This window comes from Aedes aegypti, chromosome 1 (genome assembly GCF_002204515.2).
Source record: "Aedes aegypti strain LVP_AGWG chromosome 1, AaegL5.0 Primary Assembly, whole genome shotgun sequence".
Classification (NCBI taxonomy): Eukaryota; Metazoa; Arthropoda; class Insecta; order Diptera; family Culicidae; genus Aedes; species Aedes aegypti.
This window is the reverse complement of record NC_035107.1, coordinates 294,796,454-294,812,885: the sequence shown is the minus strand read 5'-3', so window position 1 is coordinate 294,812,885 and position 16,432 is coordinate 294,796,454. Positions and strand designations below refer to the sequence as shown.

General features: G+C 41.3%; 1 protein-coding gene across 4 annotated transcripts in view; it reads right to left on the bottom strand.

The window, feature by feature from the left end:
* Nucleotides 1-1,447: 1,447 nt before the first annotated feature.
* LOC5565953 (GTP-binding protein 2) overlaps nucleotides 1,448-16,432 on the bottom strand; it is a 40,002-nt gene continuing 25,017 nt past the window's right edge. For 3 of the 4 annotated variants that reach the window (XM_021838205.1, XM_021838204.1, XM_021838206.1), the window contains exons 2-3: nucleotides 10,827-12,489; nucleotides 1,448-2,140 (exon numbers count right to left, since the gene is read on the bottom strand). In XM_021838205.1, coding sequence (XP_021693897.1) covers nucleotides 1,868-2,140; nucleotides 10,827-12,458 — 1,905 coding nt within the window. In that variant the 5' untranslated portion in view covers nucleotides 12,459-12,489 and the 3' untranslated portion in view covers nucleotides 1,448-1,867. Of the gene's footprint in view, nucleotides 2,141-10,826; nucleotides 12,494-16,432 lie in introns of those variants that run through there. The other variant, XM_001650278.2, reaches the window with a different exon arrangement.

Below are 16,432 nucleotides of genomic sequence, written 5' to 3'. Positions count from 1 at the left end.
GCCTCCAGTAGACTGCTCCCTCTTGAGTTGGTGAAGCGACTGCCCTATTCTATGGCCCACGCGTTGAAATCGCCGGTTATGACGACTGGTCTGCGGTCTGTGAGCTCTTCGCGAAGCAAACAAATTGACTGGATCTCGTGAAAATCGTACCCCGGTTGCTAAGCCCGGCTCTCCGTAAAACACCTTCTAGCACGATATTGAACAACAGACACGAAAGTCCATCACCTTGTCGTAATCCCTGGCGGGATTCACACGGACTAGAATGTTCGCCTGAAATCTTCATACAATTTTGCACACCTTCTGTGGTTGTTCTTATTAGTCTTGTGAAATTCCCGGGAAAGCTGTTCTCGTCTATGATTTTCCATTGCTCTACGCGGTTGATACAATCATATGCCGCTTTGAAATAATGCGTAGGGACCTGGTATTCACGACACTTTTAGATGATCCTTACCAGCAGCTTTATTGTTCTTGAGCTCGTGAATGGCATCGTTGACCTCCCTCAAAGTAAAGTATGGTTGGTTTCCAACGCCCGCAGTGCTGACGAAGGCATTTCCTCCACTGTTTCGACCGCCACTGCCTGCGCTCTCAATGCCATGCAAGTGTTCATCGAAATGCTGATTCCATCTTTCGATCACTTCATGCTCGTCCGGCTGCTGATAAAACTTCCGCGTTTCTTGAGACTGGTACAGCTGTTCCATCTTCTCGCAGTCCGTCTTCTACAGGCGGCGTTTTTTCTCCTGAAAGAGACTGGCCTGCTGTTTCCGCCTATAACGTTCCACATTCTGCCGGGTCCCCTGCTGCACCATGGCCGCCCGCGCTGCTTTCTTGTCCTCCAGAATCTGCCTACATTTCACGTCCAACCAATCGTTTCGTCGACTCCGTTCCACGTACCCGATGTTGCTCTCAGCTGCATCGTTGATGGCTGACCCACTTCCGGTAACGCAGTCTCGAGGTGCTTCGCGTATGCAGTTGCGACATCCGGTTGCTTAAGCCGCCCTAGGTCATAGCGGGGCGGTCGTCGGTACCGTACGTTGTTGACGACGGAGAGGTTTGGGCGTAGCTTAACCATCACCAGATAGTGGTTAGCGTCGAAACAAGCTTGGAGAGATTCGATCAAATATAACGTGCAAAACTTTGGATTCACCTGAGACGCTTGCAAATCCTTTTTATCAATATCTCTGTCATTTTTCAACCGATTTCAAAATTTTATCGGTTGTTTAAACGTGAAAATAATTGGGCGTATACATATGATTTAAAATTTTACAGAAATTTAGTGCTTCAGCTAAGTTCTAGTGACTCCCATTTTTAGCGGGATGACGTGTAACTTAAAATTTTCATAGTTCAATCATTATGGCCCTAGGATGGTGTACCCTTGTTTCGCACGCGACCCCGAAAACTACAAGGCACTGTGATACGCTACTACGGGAGTTGCAAACACTGCCACGCGTCGGTTTTTACTCTGTGAATTTATTCGAAACTTTATAAACACACACGCACGTCTCGCAAAGTCTTTGGAGTGTGCAGAATTCAAAATTCCCAAAGCTCTAATCCATACATTAAGAGTTGCGTTTGCTAAGTATAGGTACTGAACGACAATTTTGTTTTCATAGGATATAATAGTACTAGTACTGATCATTATTGCGCAGTCGAATCGTTTTCCGCACGCGTAAAACTGCATTAACTGAATTTTGTCTTTCTCTCATTAGAACCTAAGTTAAAATTAATAAATCACAGTTTTAATTTTTTTGCTGCTATTTACACAAATTTTAAGTCAGTTTTAAAAAAATATATAACTAGTTGTTGACTTTTCATCCGAAATGTGATACGTTCCTCGGAACGTACCCCCGAAAATCCTTTCCCACCCAATTCAATTTACCTTCTGATTCAGCGGAAATACTTGCGTCACTTTTCCGATTCCCTTGCTGGTGCCCTCACGGAACAGTACCCGCATGCCCGGACGCACGTACTCCGGGTGGCGCACGAAGCGGAACATCACCGATGCCGTCTGGTTCGTGCGGATTCCGTCCGTTTGGCCCATGATGCCCACGATGACGGCCGTCTGTCGGATGCTTCCGATGTGCATCGTCGTTTGGAAGCCTTCGTAGATACTGGTGGCGTGGAAGAGAACCGATACGCGGGCCTGCGGGAAGGAAATTGAATGGATGATTAACCATTTGTATGTGTTGTAAGGTCAATGTTGTGGAAATAAAGATTGAAAAAGAAGGAAACTTTGAGACTTTGAATGCTTGTAATACGCATTGGTTAGTTGGGAATTTCATCGCAAAATGGCGGTAGCTCAGAAAACGTTAATTTATGGAGGACTTTAATAACATTGTGCGGTAATCTGGTTCTCGGTTAGTGCCATTGATTTGCCGGTCAATCCCACTTCGTGATGAATCGTTTCACGATTGCCCCGGAATATTTCATCTCAACAACCCTCTAACACCCAAATTTTTATTTCCGATTTATATATTATCTTTCGATAGAGCAATTCTCGCTGAAACCAGGCCGCCATCGGCAGTCATCGTTAAATTTCCAATTTTATGTCACTGATCGCTAGTTTTCGGTAGAACTCAAGGGTGGTCCTTTCAGTTTTCTCAAATTGGTGGACCCCTCGTGCGCCAGTTGGCTAAACATATAGCGTCAAAATCCAAGAAGGCGGCCAGATTTTTTCACTCGAAATAATGGATCAATGCATGAGTTCATCATTTGACGTTTTAGCGGTGCCATGTTATTTATGTGACCATGGCAACCCGTGAATTCGGCACCGCTCAAACGTCAAATTAATGAACAAGAGCATCAGTCCATGGACCGATGCACGAGTTCACTAATTTGACATTTGAGGGGTGCCGAATTCACTGGTTTCCATGAACCAATGCACGAGTTCACTTATTTGACGTTCGAATTCACTTGTTGCTATGGTTACGTAAATAACACGGTACCGCTCAAACGTCAAATAATGAACTCGTGCATCGGTCTATAGCCACATAAATAACACGGCACCGCTCAAACGTTAAATAGTGAACCTGTGCACTGGTCCATACTCTTATTCTTCACTCGACTCGAAAAAAACACCAACGATTGAAAACTTGTTTCTTTGTTGATGATGATGATATAGGCTGCCATCTATTGTAGCAAGGTATCCACCGGTAGCAATGGCCTAATCTAACAAAACAATTTGTTCAAGATTGTATGACTATTCGTATTCAATCATACTCCTGTCTGAAGGACCAACAATGAATGACGGACCCGTAAGCAGAGACACTTACGCGAAACCCGCAAGGAAAAAGAATCTCCTTCCAAAAGTAAGTTCACACGAACAGTCGTACAATCAAGCCCTTGCTTGTCAGAAAGACCCAATAGATGGGAAGAAGAGCCCGCCCTTTTTCCACGAAATGTTAGCGATAGGAAGTTGACAGTTTCACTCTTCCTATCCATCTCGCTTCAATCGGGTGCCCTGATGGTCCCACCCAACCCAAAATGCATATAACATTGGAAATATAATCAAATAACACAATTCATCATGAAAAGATCTCAACGGTTTTTTTTATCCTTGTAGTATTTTGAAGCTGGTCGTCACAACGATGTCGTCGAACTATTTCACCGTTAGCTATAAAGTATCATTCATGCGTAACTGTTCGAAAACCGAGAAAAAAAAACAAACTTCCACTCCTCCGATAAAGCGATATGAAAATCAAATCCACTTGTTGGGCTTCTCGAACTGCACTGCCCGAAAACCAAAAAAAAAAAACTTCCATCCCGACAAACCGAAAGCCAAAAAAAAAACACTTCTGCTATGCGAAAACTGTACCCGCTTGCTGGGCATCTCCAAATGAAGATCGAACGGTAAAGTTGCCAAAATCAAACGGGCACTGTATTAAATTTGCAACACTCCAATTGAACACCACTGTACATGCCCAGTTTTCTAATCATACCGTCATCTTGCTCATACCCGCTTCTCTTTCTCGCTTCCGTCAGTTGGTGTGGGTAATCCTCGCAAGCAAACATTCTCCACACGTTCACCTCTCACACCACATCACATCCACCCGTCCTATCTTTCACCACCACTACTATTGAGACCGCGTTCACTCATACACTAACCGCTTCCCCCGCGACGACAGCATGTCAATCATTTTTTTTTTCACATCAATTCCACTTTTGAAATTCTAAATTATTAACTTTTAATCCATTTTTCCAACTGAAATTCAACTTGCACTCGCGACTTTGCTCTTTTCTACGTTCGGATATGTATTTTTCGTCGATTTTACTTTGATAATTCCACATTTTTTCACTATTTGAGTACCACGTTAAAAATGCACAACCTTCCCTCAGCCAGTGCTGCCAGGATCATCTTGAAAACTTGTTTCTTTGTTGTACAAAAAATAATGTTTGCATTGATTGCACTCGACATATATGTCAAAATCGTAGAACATGACTTAGAAAGTCGTTCATTTTATAGGGTAAATACCATAGCTCATCTAGTTTCTGTAGCCTATCTTACGCATTTTTTTCTGATGGTGATCTCAGAATTCAAAACGAGCGGTGAAAAATCGATTTTTCTAAAGAAATCAGATGGTGACCAAATTCAAAATGGCCGCCAAATGTTGTTGGTAGCATTTTCTGGCCGTCTCAAGGTCGCGGTGTTCGGCGGGCAGATTCTTTTTAGACCTTTTGAAGGCACGTAGGGCCTTTCTGTGAGTATTCGTAGCCGTCTTCGTTTCGGGAGACCACCAGTGGAGGATTCGAGTTGTGGGTAGTCTTCGGGATGGACTTTTCTGTCGATCCGGTAACTTCATTATTTTAGCATACGCTTTACATTAGACAAGACATGCAGCCTATACCCTCTCGTCTTTACCGTAAACACCAGCCTTCTTTCTGACATGTATGAGTTCAAAATATCCAATGCTCACTAGCGCCTCACGGCGGTAGAATATCGAACAATCAAAGCATGCAGCACGTGGTCTCAAGCCTAATGAACAACTTTGAAGAAAACACCACCTTCTTTTGCTTGTCTGCATCTTGAGATATATGAGTTTGAAATCTCGCGTAACATTTCTAAGGGCCAATCCTCAAATCTTTTTTTCTTAGAAAATTCGTTGTGGATATTGTTCACCAAATTTTCAATTGATATATCTCAGAATGCAAATCAATCAATGTGATTTTTTATTTGTTGATTGACAATTTACTATAACTACATGTTGATGATCGATTTTATTCCGAAAATTGCCAAAAAAGTGAAAAAAATTTGAGAATTCAAATGTTTGGACCATTTTTTGTTTTCCACCAGACATTGGCATATTTTACTTTACCTGATTTTTGTTAGCGTTAGCAAAACACCACACAAAATCCCTCCTTTTCCAAATTCTTAGGCAAAACACTTCACTACCGCTATATGAAATCTAATTGCCATTACATCGAGAATAAGTTGCTGTCGCGAATCTTCTCCAGTAAACGATTCTCTAGAGCAGATTTGGGTGAAACTTAAATTATCCAGTTTCAATATTAACGTTGGAGTCATATACCTTCCTCCCGATCGTAAAACGAGCGTAACTTGTATCAAAAACCAAATGGAATCTATTGAATCAGTTTATTCCAATTTGGATGCACATGATCATGCCTTCAGGTTCGGCGCTTATAATCAATCCAGTTTATTGTGGAAAACAACATCGACGAAATCAAGCTGTGGATATTATGCGATCCACTGTATCAACTGCTTGTAGTAGTCTTCTTGATGTGTTCTGTTTGAATGGGCTTACTCAAATCAACCACGTTTTCAATCGGAATGGTCGTCTCCTTGATTTAGTTCTGGTCAATGAAGCAGCATTCGGAAATTGCACTCTTTCAGAAGCCATTGAGCCTCTTACAGCTTTCGACAATGATCATCCTGCCTTGGAAGTTGAAGCATACTTGCCTGACCCCATGAAATATAACGAAGCCACACCTGTTCCTGGAATTGACTGCCGTAAAGCAGATTTCGATGGTTTAAATGAAGCTATGCTTCGATATGATTGGAGTTTCCTGGAGACAGTTAATAGTATTGGCGATGCTATTGAAAACTTTACACGTATTTGTAATACTACCATGTCCAACTATGTTCCTTTACGTAGACCTCCCGCTAAGCCTTTATGGGGTAATTTTCGTCTGGAACACCTCAAGTGAAAAATATCAAAAGCACTTCCGAAATACTGCAGAGCCCATTGCATGCTTGCCAAACAGGCATTAATCGGTTATACAATCGGCTTCTATACAAACGTTACACTTCACGAATGCAAGAAAATTTACGGAAAACCCAAAGCAGTTCTGGAATTTTGTGAAATCTAAGCGCAACGAAACAGGCCTACCCACGGAATTGTTTTTGGGAGATGCTTTCGCTTCTTCAGACCTAAGTAAATGCAATCTATTTGCTAGACATTTTCAGAATGCATTCAACGACACTGCATCTGCTGATGCAGGGCTCGTCTCATCCTGGACGAAACACTGCTATTCTCGTTTTTTGTTACGGACTTTTCCCGCCTATTACCATCTGGATGCAAGTTGTTCTTTGCCGACGACGTGACAATCTTCATGACCATTAAAAGTTTCAACGACTGTGAAAAACTCTAGCAAATGGTTGACAAATTTTCGCATTAGAGTTCGAGAAACATGCTTACTTTAAGTATCAACAAATGCAGCGTCATATCGTTTCATCACAAGCAAAGACCTATTGTCTATGATTATGCAATCAACAGCATTCAGCTACAGCGAGTCTATCAAGTACGAGACTTAGGCGTTACGCTGGATTCAGCACTCAGCTTCCGGGTTCACTTCGAGGATATCATCTCAAGAGCAAACAGACAGTTGGGCTTCATCTTCAAAATTTGTGGCGAATTCACGGACCCACTTTACCTCCGGTCATTATATTGTGCACTCGTGAGATCTTTATTAGAATCCAATGTTGTTGTATGGTACCCATATCAACTGACGTGGATAAATAGGATAGAGACAATTCAAAGACGATTTGTAATCTACCGTGGCGTGATTCGATGAACTTGTCACCATACGAGGACCGATGTCGTCTTCTTGGTAATTGATACCCTTGTCAACAGAAGATTTATCCAACAAGCGGCTTTTGTGACAAAAGTACTCACCGGAGAGTTGGATTGGCCTGAAATTCTGTCCCGTTTGAATATCTACGTACCTCAACGAATTTTGCGGCGAAGTGATTTTTTACCAATTACGCCCAGTAATACGGTTCATGGCCAAAATGATCCAATAAGTGCCATGTTCACTGTTTTCAACGAAGTATATTTTGACTTCAACGTGCCTGCTGCAGCATTTTCACGAAGGCTTCAACAACTCAACCGATCATGATGTCAGGACGAAAAATCAGGCGAGTTCCGTTCCCAAAGTTTATTTTGGAAAGAATCAAGCTACCCATTTTTCATTTTCAGCAGTGTTTCCAACTTGGACAGCTAGAGAGAGTAACGTCGTTGTTATCGTCCATTTGTTGAAAAACTAACTATTTTCAAGTAATGTGCTTTGTTTTAATGTTGACTTTTAGCTTGTAATTGGTGCAAAATGGTAAAGCATTGAATTATAAATGTTATTTTGAAAAGATGCGGGGTTTTTTTGCCCTTTGGAGAATGGCAATTACAGTGCTTGTCAACTCCAACGGGAAAAGAAGGATGAAAGCAGAGTACGACAACTTTTGTGCTCTTGCTTCAAGTGCAGTATTCTAGTGCAAATGTGATTAAAATATCCTTTTCAAGTGTTGATTCTTGTAATTTTGTGAGTGATGTTCACAAACGTAATGAAATTTAATCCATCTTTTATTGTTTTCTAATGCTAATTATAAAACAAAAATCTGAAAAGTGTTGCATTATCTGCAATGTTAGTAGAAATATTCCTCATCGCAGTGGTATGCGTAGATCTGCGTTAACAGGTATTGTGTTCTAGTACTGTGTTTTCTTTTCTTGTGGATATTTCTCGATGTCGTCGGTTGAGTTGGGTAAGGCATAAGAATAGGTTGATTCACCATAAGCTTGAGGTAAGTCCAAAACACGACTTTATATGGCTAGGAATAAACGCTAATTCCTCGACGCCTAGATTATCTTAATTAAACTTCCATTATGTGTCACTTTGTTTTTATTCTATGATAAATGCAGTATTTTTTCTCTTTTTCATGGAGATAAAGAACTCAAGCGTTTGCTAGAATAATGGCGTAAGTAACATGTTTCATTTCTCTTCATTGATCCACTTTTTTGTTAATGGAAGTGACAAGATGCAAGTTTGTTATCATTTTCTCACTTCACGACGCAAGATTGCATTGCTGCTAATCGATTTGAAGCGAAAAAAGTTGATACCAGACTTGCATCTTGTCACCCTCGTCCGCAAACGGGATGATCAATGAGAGGAAATTGATCATGCGATTTACGCTCTTATTCTAGCACATGCTCGAATTCTAAAAGCTCCTTAGCAACTTTCCAGCTTTCAAGCTGAAAGGCCTTTTATGCATGTGTATCAAACAATCAAAACTAGTACTGCACTCTTTTTGACAAATCGGTGTATTATAGGTACAACCGCATGAGAAAGTTCTTTTCTATCGAATCGTCCATTCGCCATCATCAAATTGATTCACGCTAGTTCGGTTATCTGAATTCAAATTGTGCCTCCTTATTATTCTGCAAATTTTACTTTTTTCTGCAAATTCTGTCACCATGTCAGCAAACGGGTAAGTTTTTCTTTTTCAATTATGATATAAACTTGTGAATTCGTTCACTTCGCTTGGTGTTCAACGTATTGTATTTGTTCTTTTATTTTGTTTCCAGAAACAACAATTCCGGACCTAACTCAGTGTCCTTGGAGAAAGGACAAGTGGTCGTTGATTCCGAAATTGGATCTATCATCATTGGAAGTGACATGGATTGTGCATCAACCATCGTGCCCAAGACAGCTGCCCCGGACTCTGTTGCCATTGTTCGACAGCAAACTTTGATCTCATCTGCCTCGGTAGGAGCACGTGGATCAGGCCTACTTAACCCGATTGCGGACAGCTCATCCAAAGCTCGTGAACTGGAGGACATTGAGGATACCACCTCTCGTTCTTCAAAACGGAAGCGTGATGAGGATCTCTTTGCGGCGAATGGTCGTCACGATGACCAAACTACCAAAAAATCTAAGGGAGACGAAGGACAACCAAAAACTAAGGTTATGTTGGTCAGTCGTATTCGTGAACTAACGACTGATGATTTAGACGAATTGCTTCGTAACCTTTATCCAAGGCACGATAAATTGTTAACTAAGCCATTTGTTCCCCGATTTAATGGACGTGGTGTGAACTCGGGTAGAATATGGTTCGACTGTGTCGACATGGAAGGCAGAAATTGGCTTGAGGCACAAGTAAAGAGTATTACCGATTCGTGGACTCGGGGTAGCCTTGATGTACTCGACTGGGTTGCAGCTCCACCCCTGCACCGGATTCTTGTGTCGATACCATGGCTCAAAGACGAACGAACATCAGCTCATCAAGTGGTTTCTCGCTTGGATGGCCTAAACCCAACCCTGGCTGTTAACCGCTGGCGTCTGTTCAAGGCAGTAAAACCATGGGAAGGCAAGCGCCTTTTTATTTTTGGCTTGGATTACGAATCGTTATCCCTACTTGAAGGTGAATCTTTCTCTCTATACTACACATTTGGTAAGATAACAGCTTTCCAGTACACCGGCAAGACTGCCAATTAATGATTTTTGTTTTTCTATACAATGCTACCATTTGAAAATAAAATGTAACCTATGAAATCGAATTCAACATGAAATTGTATTAATCATTTATTTTTGGCTGAAAGATGCATTCACAATCCGCTAAATGCGTGTCTTATCCACCTATATAGGTGAGCTCTCAAAAAAAAAAAATTGTTGCTCTCTCACTGTGTGTTTTCGCTGTCTCTATATGACGTTTTCCATTAATATAGGTGCTTTATGTGACTATTAGTCATTATTATTTGTTTTTCTTCGTTTGGAGACAAAACAACATTCGGTTATCTTGATTATCAGGATAGTGATGATTGTTATGGAGGAATTGTAGAGCACAAAGGGCCCGCTTTGATGGCCTACGTGCTCGAGCTAGTCAATCTAGCCCCTCTACCTTGTTCTGAATCCTGAATCCCATTTTTCATTTTCAGCAGTGTTTCCAACTTGGACAGCTAGAGAGAGTAACGTCGTTGTTATCGTCCATTTGTTGAAAAACTAACTATTTTCAAGTAATGTGCTTTGTTTTAATGTTGACTTTTAGCTTGTAATTGGTGCAAAATGGTAAAGCATTGAATTATAAATGTTATTTTGAAAAGATGCGGGGTTTTTTTGCCCTTTGGAGAATGGCAATTACAGTGCTTGTCAACTCCAACGGGCTTTTCCTCACCACCTTCATTAAGACAAAAGGCAGATGAAGTGAAAAGATAAATAAACAAATAAACAAATGACTGATTCCATGTTCTTTTGACCTTGCATCATTCATACGTGTAATGGAAGTCTTGAGTAAAAGCAAAACTTAAGAATCCCAGGTCAAATATGTTGCGTTGGCTACTTCCAAAACTCCAAAACCCCCTGGTGTTCAAAAATTTGAGCTCTGTCGCTTTCAAAAAACCCCACTGCCCAAGTGAATCAAAAGTGCCAAGAATAGGATCCTGCAATATTTTTTTAGAATAACTGAATTCTAGAACGGTTCAAAAATCGAAAATCCATTTCAATTTTGCAAGGTTACCGCGATTTGAAATCGGGGTGAATATGACAACGTAACCTTTTTTTGACACAGGCAGAAGGGATCTATCACACATGAGAATTTGAAGTCTTACCTGGAAAAAGTACGACCCGTAGGCGGTGTCTTCCTCCTCGTAGTCGGGAAGAATCACCATACCGCGGCGCAGCGGAGGCATATCCTCGCCGGGGTAGAACGACAGCGACGCACTCTGGCCGGCGCGAACCACCCGGCAAGGCGCCTTATTCCGATGGATGGTTTGCACCGTCACTGGCAAGAAAGTTCCATCCAGTTGCGGTCCGATCCGTACCTGGATGTTTTCGGTAATCACTCCCTTGCATAGGAGCCCACCGACCACTAGGCCAACTTCGGCCACTTTGAAAATTTCGTCAATTTGAAACTCGACCGGTTCTTGTTCGAGTCGCTCCTTCTCCGAGTTGCTGATGCCCGGAGAGAGAACGTAGAGATACTTGGTCAACAGGTCCAGCCCGTCGCCGGTCACGTTCGAAACACAGAAAATGGGAACAATCTGTTCGACGCTTTGGTGCGCATTTGCGTTCAGCACGTCGTCCTCGTTCGTTATCAGGTATGGCACTTTTCGATAGCCAACGGCAGTCAGTAGATTCTTCAGCTCAAACAGAACGTCGTCCGGTGGAATCAGGTCGCACTTGGTGACCACAATCGAGAAGGGCATATCGAGGGCATGTACGATGGCAAGATGTTCCTGGGTCATGTTGCTGATTGTACTTCCGGAACCGACCACCAGCAGAGCGTGGTGGGGTGAATATCCGGAGAGGGCCTGTACCGTCGTTTTAAGGTAGCGTCGATGTCCAGCCAAATCCATGAAGGTAACCAATTTTGTCGATCGGTCGCTGATTTCCTCGGCCGTCATCATTTCATTGTACTTGTAGTTGATTACATTGCCCTGCTGGTCGAATCCCAACGTTTCGTGGGAAATACAGGAGGTTCGCCCTGTTTGAATTTCGTGCATATGTCGGAACATGTTGAGTCGTGCCCGTCCTCGGCCGTTGTCGAATTCACCCTGAGTTAGCACACCAAGGAGGGTAGATTTGCCGGCATCGGCTCCACCCAGCACAGCGACCCGTACTTCAATGTTGTGCTGATCGTCGGGAATCTTCCGGACCAGCACTTCAACCACCGAGCGGCCAGCACTCAGTGCTTTCCGCCGGAGAACCGACGTCGAAGCATCCAACTTGCGAGCCATTTGGTTCAGGGTGTGCAGCGAGCAGGTCATGTCGGCATCGCTCAATCCGTGCAGCTGTCCGGAATCAGAAACTCCAATCTCGTAGATGGCTTCGCCGTTTCCTTCACGTAGTCGCCACTTCATCTGGGTGACCAGGTGCTCGAATCGTTGCTTGGAAGGGTTGATTAGCTTCAGTTTGTACTCGATGTTGCCCAGCTGGGGCTCCGGAGGAAGAATGTCCAGATCGAAATCGATCATCGGCGAGCAGGGTGAGCATTGCTGCTGTACGAACGGTTGATGGTTCTGTAACCGAGGGGGGATCGAAACCGGCTGCTTCTGGCTGTTGGAGTTTTTGATCAGCAGTTCTTCGTACGACAGGAACATGTCATCGTCGTCGTCTTCGTTGCTGTTGCTATTGTTGCTACTGCTGCTGGTACTGCTGATGCTGCTGCTATTGCTATTGCCATTGAGATCGTGTTCCGACGAGGACGCCGTCGGATCGAATAGATCGAAAAAGGAGCTCATTTGGGTGCCGTTTTCGGGATACTTGAATGATCTGCAAAAGAGGGAAAAGAGGGAGAAGATTTGAAACATCTCAGGATTGCCCAAAATTAAAAGTATTGAAGTGTAGTACTGGTAGCTGAAAATAGGATCTTAAAAGACTGCCTGGCTTAACCATTATGCCGGAAGGAGATCAAACAGGACTTATGAAGTACTCCGAGATCTTTGCATAAGGCTTCCTCGGAGTAATTTCCCTCAACAGGATATTTCCAAGAATTTCTTTTGAAGTTCTCCATGGCCGCCCCACTTAGGTGCTTATTTTGGCCCGGCTACATTCTTCAGCCAAGGATAAAACATGTTTCGGCAAATGTTAAATTTCACGCTATAGAGTGCACACTATAGTGGTACTTGCTTATTGTGTTCCTATAATAGTGATTTACATTGAGTTCCCATTAAGACTCACTATTATAGGAACGCACCACTTTTACTGGTGCAAAGGCGCAAAAAAGAGAAGGTTTTTCATTTTTTTTTCTACTATTTCCTTACTGAATTCCAAGATTTTTTTACCTATTCATTTCATTTTGACAAGGGCCATGCATAGCATAGCATAAACTGACTGTACATTTCAATGGTTGTTACTCCGTAATTGATCGGAACTTGTAAGAACTGCACTTCGATCCAAATGTATAATAAGGATGGGACTTTCCCAGGCATTACAATCTCATCTGATCACTTTGATCATCTTCGGATGGTGAAAGATATTATCAGCAATCCAAGAGCGCTTTGATATTATTCCATATCTCAATCAGATGATGATCTTAAAGCTTGTTCGGTGACATATAAGTATATTTCTGTTTTAAATTAGATTACACTACTATGCTGTTATGGCTTTTGTACGGAGATTTTACTTAGTTGAGATGTCTGGTACTAGTAAATTCTACATGGTGAGCATATTCTTTTGCTTTCAATGCAACATGCTGAATAAGTTAGATCCGTTTATGAACTACTGAGTTTTAAAAGTGGAAAATTATGAAAAATAGTGCTGAAACTGACTGAACTTTGATTAAATTCTGATTTTAAATAATTGTAATGAGCATGTTGCAAAGTTGGGATTTTTCTACCTACTAGGTGCGGTTGAAACAAAAAAAATATTACAGAAACAAATCCTCGGTGGAAAGTTGTATAACAGAACAATTAGTAACTCTGAAACTTATGCCAGATGAAATTAAAGCTTCTCCCGCCACCACCGTATCTGCTAGACGAATATTGCTTGGGCCAGAAGATTCATTAGGAATTCCTAAATTCCTCTTCAACAAGAAATGCGTGCAGTTTCTTGGGAAAATATCAGTTTTTTATCTAAACTTTTATAACTTGTGACGTGATTTACAGACAAATTTTATCTGCTACGGTGCAAGTAAGTGGGGCAAAGCAATTAGAGAATTATTTTATAATAAATGTATCACGAAGGAAATTTTTATTTCATTTTATATAAAGGATTTTATTTTTCGAAATTCAGACTCATTCTATTATATTTTCTTCATTACTCTAGAAAGATTTCTGCTCAAGCGCTCCATTCCCTGACCCTAATGCTTGAATGTTGCGTTTGTGGTCTTCAAAGAAAATACGAACACATTATGTGCGTGCCCGAAATAGAATCCATCCAAACCTATAAAAATATAAAAAATGAAATTTGATTTCCTCAAGGAACAAATTATCTACTAACTTCCGTTGGTTGACATCTTCAGATAATTTTCACTTCTATTAGGTCAGGAAATACCCGGACGTGACAGCCGGGCTGTTTCGAATCTTTCTGTTATGGCTTTCTGATGTACGGATTGCTCAGATGATCAGATTTCATCTTGAAACAAGAGAGTCTAAGATGAAGTTCAAAATTCGATCAAAGAGCTCCAAGATAATATCCTAATATTTGATCCGTATCTTGCTCAGAAGATCGAAAGATGAGATTAAATGCAATGCCTGGACTTTCCACTTACTTTTGAAGAGCAGTTCTCATATTTTTGATCAATAAAGGCGTCAGCCAATTCCGTACAGTCAGTTGGGATGTTAGTGTGCAATGATTGTTGCTTCTAGAGACCAAAAATACCTCTGCATCTCCACAACCGCCACGGGAAGGTTGATGATTAGTCAGGGAGGAAGAATATCTGGGAGTCGACTCTTACTTAAAACTGATTTTGCATTTTGGGACTCATGGTGAAAATATATTGGTAGGTAATTAAAAAGGTACGTCGACATTCAAAATGATTAACCATTCGAAGGTTATTTTAGTTATGACGAAAAGTAGAAGGTATGCGTATATTAAAATTATATGAAATAGGGATAGCCGACACTTGAAGTGAAAATTACACAAATGTAACGTTGCGACGATAAAAATGTGTTAAAAGCATGAAACAGGCTCACCAGTTGGCAATCCATCCTCGGCTGAACACGAATACCTTTTCGCACAACGTAAACAGGACCCAACGGAATCAGCAAACACTCATTACTGACGCGATTCTTTTTTTTTAAACTCGCACAACGCGAACCGAAAAAGATTGATATAGATTCCGTTGCTCGCTCCACAGGAACATGCAAGAGAATCAAAAGACCTTTACTACTCGATTTAGCTATACTTGAATATTGTACAGGAAGTTTAAGGTGAAGATGAATCGAAGCCAAACCTCAAATTTTCAAAGGCACAAATCTAGAGAACCGAATACCCATTTGAGCTGAATGACCAATCGATTAGGTTTTCAGCTCAAACGGGTGTTCGGTTCGCCAGATTTGTGCTCTTGAAAATTTGAGGTTTGGCTTCGGTTCATCTTCACCTTAAGATTAAAAAATACACAAGAATTGCTGATTTAACCAAATTTCATGCCTACCCTAATCACTCTAAGGATTTTTCCATGAATTACGCCAGGAATTTCATCAAAAATTAATTCAGGCTTTGGACGAAGTTTGCTTAAAGGGTTGTTCCGAGGATTCTTTCATTAAATCATAAAGCAAATCATTCACCGATTTCTCAAGGATTTGCCTCCAAGAATTTCTTTTAGGATAACTTCAAAAATTCTTCAACGATCTTTTAAGAGTACCTTCAGAAATTAATCCAGAAATTTCTTTAAAGAGTCTTCAGATATTATTCAAAATTACTTCCAGGAATGTATCCAGTAATTCTTCCATGAATATGCCAAGGATTTTCGTTCAGGACTTCTTTATAAGTTCGACCAATACTTTATCTAAGCATATTTCTAGTAAGTTACTCCTGGGATTTTCTAAGGAATTTCCATAGAGTTCTTCTTTTTTTCTAAAATTGTCAAGGAATTTTTTCTGGGACCTATTCACAAAACCATCAAAGGTTCAGTGTATCTTCCATGTACTTCCTTAGGATTCCATGAAAAATTTTCTTTCAGGATTTCTGCGAGGAATTTCTCTAGGAATAAATCCTCGAATTACTCCAGAGATTCATCCAGAGATTATTTTTTCTAATCATACCTGCAGGGACGTTTTAAAACAAATTTGATTGAATTTAGTAGTGACGAACTATTCAAAGATCTTGTAAATACTTGGGTTTCGTGACCGTTTAGGCGTATTGTGCCACGAGGTGTGGGTTCGATTCCTGCTCCAGTCGGTGGAAACTTTTCGTCAAACGAAAAATTCATCACTGGGCTACTGGGTGTTCTGTGTTGTACGTTGCCTAATGTTTGTGATCATTCAGTTTGTGCAGCGTTTGGCTGAAGACGGTGTACAATGTCTTTTAAAACCAGACATGTATTTTTCATTTCAAGGTCGTCAGGTGAAGAAAGGAATGTGCCTTTGACATTGTAAAATTAATACTTCTTCATTTTCATTTATTTAGTTAACATCTAAACAGATAACACTGAATCAACAATTTCACGCCACAATACTCGATTTGTGGCCGCATCTCTCCATCCTCGGTTCTGCCCCACGCTCGCCAAATCGATACGCACTTGATCCGCCCACCTACCTCGCTGCGCTCCACG